Raw genomic sequence first — 12,630 nt, 5'->3', positions numbered from 1 at the left:
AAATGTTGAATTTTGTTCCAGAGATGTTTTCTCTATTAAATGTTGTATTTTTTGCAAACTCCCTTAATTTAATAACCTATGGTCATGCTCATAGGATATTAAGGGGGCATCAGTGGTATACAATCATACCATAAGTTTGAAAAAATAAATAACATAGAATAAAATGTCTGGATCATTAACCCGACATATAAATTTTTTTTAAGTATACACGCAAACTAATAAAAATGTATGGATTATTAACCCGACATATGAGTTATAAGTGTGTACGCGAGCTAAGATGGTCTGGATGTAACCAGATCAAAAAAAATATAAGTATCTGGATATAACTAGATGCACGAGCTAAGATGGTCTGGATGTAACTAGATCATAAAAAGTATAAGTGTCTGGATATAACTAGATGCGCGAGCTAAGATGGTTTGGATGTAACTAGATCATAAAAAGTATAAGTGTCTGGATATAACTAGATGCGTGAGCTAAGATGGTCTGGATGTAACCAGATCATAAAAAGTATAAGTGTCTGGATATAACTAGATGTGCGAGCTAAGATGGTCTGGATGTAACCAGATCATAAAAAGTATAAGTGTCTGGATATAACTAGATGCGTGAGCTAAGATGGTCTGGATGTAACCAGATCATAAAAAGTATAAGTGTATGGATTACAAACTAGACACGAGCTAAATAAGTTTGGAACAAACCAGCTAAAACTAATCGACGGAAAGTTTGAATGTCAATAAACCTACTTCAAGCTCAATCAAGTCCGAGGATGGAATTTTTTTCCAAAAAGATAGTTTCGACCTCACAACCTTGGGGGGCTACTCGAGGAAGAGGAAAAGTGACTAGAAAGGCAAGATATAACTAAACTACTAATCTTACATGCCATATAAGTACTTTCGAGTGCATGGTGAAAGTAAGGTCCGACCTTGACAAATAATGAGGTTAGACATTATATATCGGGTAAACTGTGCATGAACGCATTGAAACTCGAACTTAAATCCAACAAGTGTGTTTGTACGAATAAACAAACATAAAAGCAAACCTTTAATATAAGATGCTTGAAATATTTCGACCCAGAAATGTAAAGCAAAAATATTAAAGTAAAAGTTGAATGTCAAATCAAATGTATAAAGGTTTTCGAGCAAGAAAATCGTATATATAAAAGATTGAAATTACTACTTAAACAAACATAAAATAGCCTTAAAACGAGCTATAAATTGTCTTTGCCCCAAGGGCATAAAATAAAAAAGGTATTACAAAAAACTTAATGGGACGCAACCCATGACCTCGCTTTTATAAAGCAGGTGCGTCCTCCTTAGCAGCATCAGGCTTCTTCGCCATCTTTTCGACCTCCTCCTTGGCATCCTCCTCGTCCAGCTGAGCCTGCCACCTCTCAAAGAACTCATCTTCGAGAGTGTCCAGAAAGCTAGTATCGAGATCAGCATTGTTGGCCTAGATACGGTACATGGCCATATCAATAGCATGATCTTTCTTCCGCTTAAACTCCTCAAGAAGGCGAGCCTTCTCACCCTCGATTATATCGAAGGTGGCCTTCTTCTCCTCCTCGAGCTTGGCATTCAGCTCTTCAAGCTCCTTGATTTTGGAGTCCCTCTTCCTGATTTCAGAATCCTTAGCCTCTAGCTTTGACTTAAGCTCAGACTCCGTGGCCTTAAGCTCGTCTGTGAGCTTTATCTGGAGGGTCTTCGCCTCCTGAGCATAGGATAAGCTCGAGTGGACTTCGTTGTTCAACTTGTATTTAAGCTGAGCAAATGCGGCAACGGCCTGTACACAAACAAAAATGGGTTAGAACACATACATAATAAATCCAAACAGGCAACATGACAGAGTAAAAAGAATTACCGAGGTGAGGAGCTCGCTACCCTTGTCATAAAGGGTGTTGTTGTCTCGACAAGAGGTGAGGAATTTCCATTGAGGGGCGCCAAGGTTGCTGAAACTTTGGCCAACTCGGGACAATAAATTTGAGCCCAGACTGGCCCAGTGTTTCCCCGCGGCATTGTCGATCACATACTCAGGGGAATAGGTCGAAATTGACAACAAGCGTTCCCAAGTGGGAACCAACTTCTTTGGAGGTGGAGCAGTCTGTTGAGAAGTTTGAATGGCAGGAGGAGGTGGGGGGAGCAAAACTTCAATGGATACTCTGACCTTGGGGTTTGGATCAGTAGGTAGGCTTAGGCCATGGGCGCCCGAGGCAAGAGGAGTTTCCTCGGATGTCTTCAGGATTTTGGAAGGGCTGCCCGCTCTCTGCGACGCCCTCGGACGCTTGCTTTGCTTAGCTCCCGAGCGGCGGCTAAGCACGTTATCAAGATCGAACTCCATGTTGCCTACACATGCACAATTTACACATTAGTGAACGAGCTTAAACTACAAAATAAACAAGGCTAAAATCAAAAGAAACCTAACTGGAACCCTCTCCCGAGCTTGTGCTTGACGACCAAGTAATCCCCCTATCTTCAGAGGAGGCTGGGGGAGTTCCTTCCCTATACGTAGGTGACAGCCTCGAAAGGTCTCTATAGTTGTTGGTCCCATATTGAACAGCAACCCCATCCCAAAATTCGTTTATACTGTACATAGTTTGGAATCTGCCTAACCAACTATCGAACCTATGTACCCTATGATCTACCCAGGACCAAACATGAAAGTTATCTCTGGAATCCAAGAATAGGATCAGAGTATCGGGCTTGTGCTTAAGCATAGAAGAGACCACATGGCCGAGCTAAGTATTATTTTACCTCCACCACTTGAGCTCGAGGCCTCGTTTTGGGCTTCATTTCCCGAGGTGTGTTTGTCGTGACGGTGAGCCACAGAGGGACGGGCTCGTGAGCTCGAAGACCTCTGTCTCGGAGGAAGTATTTTAGTGGGAAGAGGTACGTTCTACCACTTCAAGTACTTGCGATAGGCGACATCATCTGTCGACTAATCTTGCATCAAGTGGCCACAGGCTCGGAGCTTTTCTTTGTGAAGAAGATAAGATAGGGAGCACCGACCATATGGCAGTTGGAGCAGGACCTACCATGGAATCTGAGGCTGTGGTAAGCTAATAGTTGACTGGAGAAATGGGTGTGTTATTATCCCAAGCTTAATCAATTGAACGAACAAGAAAGAAATAGGAATGAATACTTACGGATTTGTTGGAATGAACAGAATTTGGAAGGAGCGAGGCCATTCGTCCAGAAAAGGGCCAGCTTGAAGTTTGGAGGATGGTTTGGCATATCCTCAAAAATCTTCGTCTCCTTCGGATAGCTCAACAAGTAGTAGAAGTCATCTCCTCCCCGAGCTCGGGAGGGGTTGCTTTTCAAACAAAAAAGATAAAGAATCTCTTTTGGTGAGGGTCTTTCCCACTTCAGCTCATGATATAACGATCTGAGGGCAGAGAGAACCCTATAAGAGTTGGTCTGGAGATGGAATGGGGCGAGCCCAACAAAATCCAAAAAATCCCTAAAAAAGAATTTCAAGGGAAGTAGGGCCCCTGCCTTCATATGCTCGCGACTCCAGGCCGCGAGTTTGATCTTACTTTCGAGATTGCCATCACCTGGGGCGTAGCATATCCGCTCGCTTGGGGTCACAGGCTGACACATCAGTGCGTCGGAGAGTTTCAGGCTGTGGCAGGCGAGAATCGCAGACTTGGTCTATTGAGGTGACCGAGCTCCAATAATGCTCGGCCTCAAAGAATTCCTCCCTGGAGGTAGGAATGGACGCAACTTGCGAGGTGGAAGGGCGGTTTGAAGAGTCCTCCATCAGCGAGAAGGCAAGAACACCAGGCTCGTAAGCAACGGTGACTTTGAGTTGAGGATCAAGCGGGATAGACCTGATCTCGGGGTTTGGATTTGGATAGATCGCGACCTGGAGTCTCTTCCGTTTTCTTTCCTCGACCTCGTCAATCTGACGTCAAAAATGGTCTCGGATGTCCTCTTGTTCGCACCTCAAAATGTGCTCGCATATCAATCGCTGGTTCTGAGTGAAGGGAGGCTCTAGACTAGGAGTTGATGGAGAGTTAGGAATTGCAATCACTGACCCCCACTGATTCTCAGAGTTCTGCGACATCTAGCAAGAAAGAAAAGGGTGAGGGCTAGGCATACAAGAAATCATAATACAACTTTAGTGATTCGGGCTCGAAAGCCCGAGCTCACGGAGTAAGCTCAATCGACACCGAGGGTCTCAAAAGGACAAATCGAATTCGAAGTGGAACCCCGAACTATTGTAAAGTTCAGGCTTCGAGTTTGTACTTAACGCGAGAGTGGGAAAGTGTGGATTCATTTTGAGAATCTCAGATTTTCAGGGGTAAAGTTTGCGGTTACCCAAAAAGGTGATAATTTTTGGATTGGTGCAATTCAAAACCCTAATTCAAAACCCCATTTCTTGGCTTACACGATACACTACCCATAACCTAAAAAAAAATGTTAGCATTTTTTTACACTACATCTGGGTTTCAGAAGTATGTTGTCAAAGACTGTGAATCGAAAGTTTGTGCTAAACAACATTGCTAAAAAACTACTAACTACAACATACATTCATACGGGAATGGAAAATATAGAAATGCATGAAGACATGAAAACATAAGAGTCGAGAACAAGAAACTTACACACTGAAGCTTGCAGATATAGTGAAATTGACGACTGTAGGAGTGGTTGCAAGAAAGATCTCACGGAGTCGAAACTGCCAAGGTTGCTTTTTTTCTTCGGTTTGGAGAACATGCAAAGAGGAAAAGAAAGTTTTTCGACTCTGGGTTTTTCTTTCTTTGAAAACTGGAACGTAAAAGTAAAAAGGAAGAAGACAAAATGGGTGTATTTATAAACCCCAGAGGATATCAAGGGTCAAACTGATCTGCGCCTTTGGCTTGATTTAGAATTCGATCTAATGGATGGGGTACGAATATAATGTTGGCAGCAAAAAAGGAGATACAAAAAGACGTGGGCAGATGTAAAAGGTACTCAAGTACTCTGACTGCGCAATCCTTGGTTGACGTGTTTCCACACTCGAGTATAGTAGGTGGCCCGACTTTCGAAGGTAGTAGTTCAAAAGTTTCATTCTCATAGGATTCGAACTGATACTTTTGAGGGGGCAAAATGTTACACCCTAATTTCGAGAATGGAAATCTTGATCTCGAAACTCAAGGTCGTAAGGTGTTAGGTCGAAACAAGCATAGTCGTTATGTGATCAGCAAGTCAGAAACAGTCTCGTTGAGCAGTAAATGCGACAACGTCGAGATAGGTTAGCTCGAAGGTATTCCGAGGTTATAAGTTAGGCTCGAAACTCACAATGACAATGGTTAAACACTTGTATAAATTTCTTGATTCATTTCATGCCCTCAGACAAGACGATTTGAGATCGAGTATTGTGAGCTCGAAGAGGATGGTCTCATCAACATTATTTGTCGACAACAAAGGCGAACTAAGGTGATGAGCTCGCGATGGGTGAACGGTCTCGAAGGTGTGTGGGTCAAATGCCTAAGCTCGTAAGTTATGTGTGAACATGTTTATTGTTGTAAAATCCCTATGTTTAAGGGATCTGATGTAATTTGTTAGTGACAGTCACTAGAGAAGTAATTAAGCTCTGCATGAATTTAATAAAGCCCAGAGCCCACCTAGAGTCACCGAAAGGTAAGCCATTCCCAGTATGTTGTGATCCGCCTCCAAAGATGAATGTATTCAAGTGTGCTACGTCCCGAGGCAATTTTTCATAGTCCTCCCGATCTCATTTTCATCTAGCTCTCTAGACCAAAATGGATTGCCCTCGAGGCTTGGAAGGAAGTTTCAAGTGTCATGCACATCGACCATGGACCACAAGCAGCCATCTGACAAAGTTGTTGTTCCTTCAAGTCGTGGTGTCGAGTTCGTGCAGGCAACAAGCCTGACATGGGAAAACATGCAGCGACCCCCTGACACTGCTGTATCACTTATTCTTTACTAAATTTTCAATTTATTTGCCACTTGATATTCCTATCACTTTTATGTATGTTCTAGTAGTAACCCATCCATATTGGTTCTTCTTCATATTTCCGATTTCATAATCCATGAAGTTTTCTTTACAGCTTCTTAGTATTCATAACATTTACATATATACTTCATACATTCATATTTGTCTAGGATCCTTGTTATTATGCAATGTTTATCCTCTTAATTTCACTTCCTTTAACAATTAGATCATGCAATCGTGCAACATACATCTAGTACAAATTTCTGTAGGTTCCATCTTAACTGCCATTCATCTAGCTCTTATAATAGCTTCCCTTAGAGACACTAAGAGCAGCACTTAATCATCTTCTCAATCCTTTATTCTATCATTTCAACTGTAATCTTACAAGTACTTTTATCCATGTATCTGGCTTTCTATTAACCCTGAGAAAAAGTCATTCACTTATGACCCTTCTGAAATCCTTGCTTTTGATGTATCCTATTGAATAAGTGGGTCACTTCCTCCTTTACTACAATGCTTAAGATGTGTGTCCAAATTTTATCACTTATTAGCTACAACAGTAGCCTAAAACTCATACATATGTTAAATTCCGGTACAATCCAAAATGGAATCCATATCATGTTTCTTAGAACGCGGGATATCCTTCACTTATCCTTTTCGTCTAAAAACAAGGGTCTAAGCCGCCCTTAACTTTATAGCCATTGACTTCTAAAATTTTCTACAATTCGAGAAAATAGTCTTAACCTTTTTCATATCTTATTCAAGAATGCAATCCATAAAGCTATCAAATCTTCTTATGCTTCCCAATTCTGAGATCAATCCATAACGATCATCTTTTACAAAATAACTCACATTATTCCACAAATCAATCCATTCCTATCACTAACGAATCTTGTTATCTGAATTCTTCAAAAAATCCTTACACCTCTTCCATGTTGATCTTACTTTCATACTTCCCTGAGTCTTAACATCCCTACCTGTTACTTAAAAATGAAATTTTCCCCTCACTGGGTTTTCCTCCTTTACAACGATAGAATATCTTCGCGCATTGGAAATGCGCACTGTCATCCATCAAATCAATAAACTACAGGCTTTAATGTCGAGATAGTTGGTCTTGAAGGTCATTACCATCCAAGTATAAATTGTTTCCAAAATATGTTCATTCATATAACATGGTTTACTTACACATATGTCCTTTCTTGTAATCATAGTTCCTTTCACTCTGTCATAGCCTGTGCATATTTCTAATGCCTCAAATTCTTCCTAAACAGGTGCAATCACTGCAGTCTTAATCCATAATTCATCTTCCTAAAACTCTGTCCATTACTTTTGTGTTCATGTTGCATGCTTCTCTGTTCTTGTTTGGTCCTTCTAGTTATATGTGCTCCTCATATTTGTCGTCAGAAGTGTGATCTTCATGATTTCATGAACTCCATATGTTTGTAGCCTCTGTCATGCCATGTAAGAAAAATTAACGCCTCCAATCTTTGGCAATCTACATGTGGCCGTATCAATCGTGTCATGTAGTAAGCTATTGAATTGTGCTTTATGTAGTGATCTCTCCTCTAGTGTCAATCAACCGTTGTCCTCGTCTAGTCCATTTTATTCGCATGTGGTTGTCTGTCGTCTTCCTTGTAATGAGTGTTTTGCCCTTTCTTGTCATTCTTACCCTTTCTTTCAAGATACCATATGCCCAATTTCCTTTTAAAAACTCACAACGTTCGTCCATACATAAATTGTCCTTATTGATGAGCTTATAGTAGGTAAACTTTCGTCGTGTATTCTCCAAGTATAATCTTTATCAATCTAACTCTATATCTGACGTTCTTTATAGTTTTCAACTTCTACCTTGTTCTTATATCCTTTTTAAAATAGCAGTGTTTGATCCTCTTTCATACTTAATTTCATCATACGCTGGTTGGTAGTCTTGCTTTTCACCATGTGAACCTTCTCACTATAAAGATTTACCATCATTTTGGGATTCTTTCCACTGCCTCCCATTACATCTGATCTTTGCTTGATCGTCAATGAATTTTTGGGTTGTCTCTGTTCTCATAAATCTGTATCATATTCCTTTAAAAGTGAAATCTTTTTCCACTCCATCCTTCTTCCAACATCCTAGTTTTAGCTTCTTTTACGAAGCTAAACTTAATCTATAACTTTGTTCCTTATTGTCACCAACTACTTTATGATTCTTGGCTCGCTGCCTGTCTTAAGTCAACCAGCTCTGGCAGTCCTGCTCGATGAGTTCATCCAACTTCTTTTGGAAACCTTCCAACTAAAGCTCTGAGCTTGCTAAATAATACATCTTAACTCCATGTGAAAAAGTTTATACCAAGTACTTGTTGGCTTCCCATCTGCTTTCTGTGTCGCATCACAGTGTGAACCAAAATCCTTTATAAATAAAACATCTATGCCCATCATAAGCGCGATTAGGATTTCCTTCTTCTATCGACTAGTCTTTGTGTCACTAGTTCATAGTTTTCATCTAGCCAACCAATCCCTCGTCTCCCAACAACTTGACTTCTTTATCGTTGGAGATCATTGAATCTAAAATCGTAACGAGTGACATTCAATAGTCTATATGGCCAAGATAATATCAAGGGCATTTCGGTCGTGCTCTACCCCCACTTGAGGAGTAACTTGTCATAGATGATCCACCTCTCATCTTGAGTGCTAGCAGTTCTTCAGCATCAGAAAAACACCCCCATTGTCCTTAGGTCGCAAAATCTGACTAATCGCCTTCTCTGCCTCCTTGGAAAACTCTTCTTAACCAATACATGCTAAACCGAACATAGCATGACTTCATAAATTGTTGACAACCAAAAATCAGGCATACAAAAGAATCTACAACTAACTGCACAAAAGCTAGCAGTACAACATCAATAAGCATACATGAAAAATCATATATAACACACATGCTAAAGCACACCATAAGTGTAGGGTGATAAAGGATTACACCCATCCTCAAACAATTTCGGTCAACGGGGGACCTAATGGCTTCAACACACAAATACACACGCCTAACCTCCTCTTAACGTCACCTGACAAATTTTATCCATTAAATTCTTACAAGTTGGCTTTTACTAACTCCCAAGCCAAAGACAATGAACTACTGTAACAAGTCTTTTCTTATCGCCTATCCTCGTCTACCATACTGAATCACCTTAGGCCCTTCACTCAATAACAACCAAACTGGTAGCCTAATACCTTTTTGTTATCATTCCTCATGTACATAATCAAACTTAATCTCATAAACAAATGAAATCTTTATCCGTAGAACAATCTTTTAAAGTCTAACCACTTACATACACTTGCTACCAAAACCACCTCATGACAACACGTCATTTCGACACCATACTTTCTATACTTACCTCATTTTGAATTATAGCTTAACTATATCATCTCAACTACAGAACATAACTTCTCATCTCACTAATTGATACAACATATGTCTAATAAAACATCAAACCATCACGATCATGCTAAAAAATAACACATAGCGTGATGGGTTAAACATAGTGCGGAGTGTTGAATGTAACGTGACGCACTAATCATAGCGCGACGTAATAAACGCAGCATAACGCATTAACGCAATGCCACTCAACCCTATTCCATAATCACAATACCCAATATTTATCACTTGTGGCTTCCAATCACACCAATCCCAAAACATCATAAAAACATACAACTTTTTGAGTCTACCCTAACTAAATCTGTGTTGTCTAGCAGCGACAAAGCATAAAAAAAACACTAAAGAAAACAACAAACTTAAGAAATAAAACTTACAGTGCAATGAGTCGAATCTTCTCAGTCTTCATGTGCATATCGTGATGGTGTACAAGAACTTTAAACTATTTTATCTGATACAAAATGTAACGACTCGACATAAATTAAATAATTTACTACAAAACATTTATTGAAACCCATTCGAAAACAAACTTGAATTAAATATCTTTTACAAAATATGTAACTCGAGATCCCGTTATTTAAAATAAATTGTTTCCTCACATGCATATCGTAGATAAAATACAAGTTATTATAACTTAACATATAACCATGACTTAAAGACTTTTAAAACAATGCATACATAGCAACCTCTTTGACCCCCAGGTCAACTGATCACGACATGCACACTTCTGACCGAGCCTGCTCCAACTCATTGCCTCATCACTATGCTTATGCCTTTACTTGTAATACAGAGTACTCGTGAGCTAACTCCCAGCAAGAAGAGTTATATAGGAAAATATCCCCAAAGCCCAACAGTATAAGACATAAAACATAAACGTAAACATAAACTAACTCATATCTTCACAACCTAAAACATAAACAACTCCTAGTCGATATCTTATCACATAAAGTTCAAAAATCAATCATATTGCCATTAACATAACTATAGTATAATGTAATCTATCAACCAAACCATAGTGTAGCGTAAACATAGCATAAAATAATCTATCCTAGCATAGCATATTCAATCCATAACAAGTATTATCAGTGGCATTCCAGCTGTAAACCAGTGCTGCTCTAGTTAGTTGTGCAACCGAGCACGAATTAACATAAGCATGCATTTTTCGTAATGTAAGCATGCATTTTTATATCGTAAGCATGACACGCATACATACAACATATTCTTACATATTTCAATCACACACAACATGCATCATTTATAACATAGCTCCTAACATAATTTATAACATGCATCATACCATAGTTTTTAACATAATTCATAACATAGTTCACAATATAATTCGTAACAAAATTCCTAACATAACTCATAGTATAGATTATAACATAATCTGTAATACTAATATATCATACAAAGTTACCACACTTAAGTCAAGCATATATCCTGCGTGCATGTGTCCACTCTTCTTACCTCAGGTCCAGTATCGCTCCACACACATTAACGTGTCCCTTCAAGTATCCTTAGCGAGCCTGTAACGACCCCAAATTCGGTATTAAGGCTTAGGGCCTGAGATAGCGTGCCTGGAGGGCATAATGGAATTCTGTGTGGGTCTTAGTGGGTTTTATGCATGATTATGATTTAGTGCACGTTTATGATTATGTGATTAATTGTGGTGCATGATTATGAGAATTAATATGCATGTAGACCTGATTGAGCATATTTGTAATTTGGCCATGTTGGGCATGTTTATGTTGATACCTGTGATCTATGACTCGAGACGATCCTAGAACGAGCGGGTTAGCGGAAAGTCAAAGCGGGAACCTGTACCAGGCTTGGGTTAAGCCTGGGGAGTTAATCGAGAATTTGGGAATGTATTTGGTGATTTATTAGGCATTGGGTAGCGAACGGGAATAATTAGGAACACTTGAGGAATTAGTGGGAATTTGGGTATTATGACTAAAATGCCCTTTATGGACATAAAGGCTTAGAATTTGTAAGAAAGGGTATTTTGGTCATTAGGCTTGCAAGAGATAAAATAAAGAAGGCCTTTATACTTAGTGGATTTAGTAGAGAAAATTATAAGCTGAAAGAAAGAAAGAAAGAAGAGAAAAGGAAGAGAGGGAAAGCTGAAGGGTTGGCTTGGAAGATTTGGTTTGTGGTTCTCCCACCCTTCTTCTTTGATTTTCTTGAAGTGAAGCTCAGTGGTAAGCTAGGTTTGTGGATTTGCAAGGGATTAGCAAGATCAAATCTGAGATTGAGGTAAGTTCTTGAGGTTTTCGGTTTTAGGGTTTTGCTGGTTTTGAACTGTGTTTTTGAGCTAAATGGATGGGGTTTTTGGGGAAAACAGGTCAAGGTTGTGAAGGTGCAAGTCAAGGAGGTCTAGGGTTCAGTTCAAGGTCGAAATTCCACCCACGGTATGATTTCTAAGACCCTATCCTTGTTGTTTGATTGATTTTTCTGGTTTTGGGGTTCATTGGGTTAGATTTTGAGTTGTGGGTTGCTTGAGCTTGGGATTGAGTTCTTGGGGTGCTTGGGATGAGTGTGTGGTGTATATATGTTTGTTTTTGGGCTTGGGAAAGAGTTGGACAAGTTTGGGTTCGAAATGGGGGAAGAAAATCGCAAGATGCGATTTTTGGTTTTTCTGTGCTGCAACTAGCGCTACAGCGCTAGGCAGGGGGCGCTGTAGCGCTAGCCCCTGTCTGGTGTGGCTGGTTCTGCTTGTAGCGCTACAGCGCTACCTTTTGAGCGCTGTAGCGCTGCACTGTTCACAGAGGGGATTTTTGGGCTTTTGTGAAGGGATTTTGACCTAGGGTTCGGGGCTCGATTCCGCCACTTTGTTTTGGGGATCTAGGACTTCCCGAGGGCTTGGGATTAGTCCCGAGACTAGGTTTTGGACTTGAGGATTGGTGATGACTTTGACTTGTGGATTTTGCTTAGGTAAGCGCTAGGGCTCGGGTAGGATCGTGCTCAAGGAGTCCGGTTGATCAAGGCTACTGAATCTAAAGGTAAGAAAACCGTAACACCCGAGTTTAGGGCATGGCCCCACTGTGTGATTGTTGGGCACGGCCCTAGTTTGTATTGTGTGCAAATGTGTAATCTTAGATAAACTATTGTATGTTTGAATGGTTATTTCATAATGTATGATATGTGTGATTGTAATTGAATGAACGGCAAGGCCGAGAGCGGCAAGGGCCGGGTACGGCAGTGGGGCCGGAAGCAACGCTCAGCACATGGGATGCTAAAGCGAGGGTGGGACCCAAGGGATACATGAGTTATCCTACGGTAATGACCGA

The 12,630-nt window shown here is 40.2% G+C and overlaps 1 protein-coding gene across 1 annotated transcript; it reads right to left on the bottom strand.

The window, feature by feature from the left end:
* Positions 1-1,249: 1,249 nt before the first annotated feature.
* Positions 1,250-2,938, bottom strand: LOC133829198 (uncharacterized). The gene is made up of 2 exons (XM_062259062.1): positions 1,855-2,938; positions 1,250-1,776 (listed from the first exon to the last, which is right to left on the bottom strand). Exons 1-2 carry the CDS (start codon positions 2,329-2,331, stop codon positions 1,447-1,449), a joined length of 807 nt encoding a protein of 268 aa, XP_062115046.1. The 5' UTR covers positions 2,332-2,938; the 3' UTR covers positions 1,250-1,446.
* Positions 2,939-12,630: the final 9,692 nt, after the last annotated feature.

This window comes from Humulus lupulus, chromosome 4 (assembly GCF_963169125.1).
Source record: "Humulus lupulus chromosome 4, drHumLupu1.1, whole genome shotgun sequence".
NCBI lineage: Eukaryota > Viridiplantae > Streptophyta > Magnoliopsida > Rosales > Cannabaceae > Humulus > Humulus lupulus.
Note: the sequence above shows the minus strand (reverse complement) of the source record. Positions and strands in the feature narration are given on the sequence as shown.

Excerpts from the sequence above, each read along its gene's own strand:
- LOC133829198 (XM_062259062.1), bottom strand. The coding sequence starts at position 2,331 with ATGGAGTTCGATCTTGATAACGTGCTTAGCCGCCGCTCGGGAGCTAAG. Across the intron at positions 1,777-1,854 it reads GTAGCGAGCTCCTCACCTCG|GCCGTTGCCGCATTTGCTCA; the intron begins GTAATTCTTTTT and ends GTTTGTGTACAG.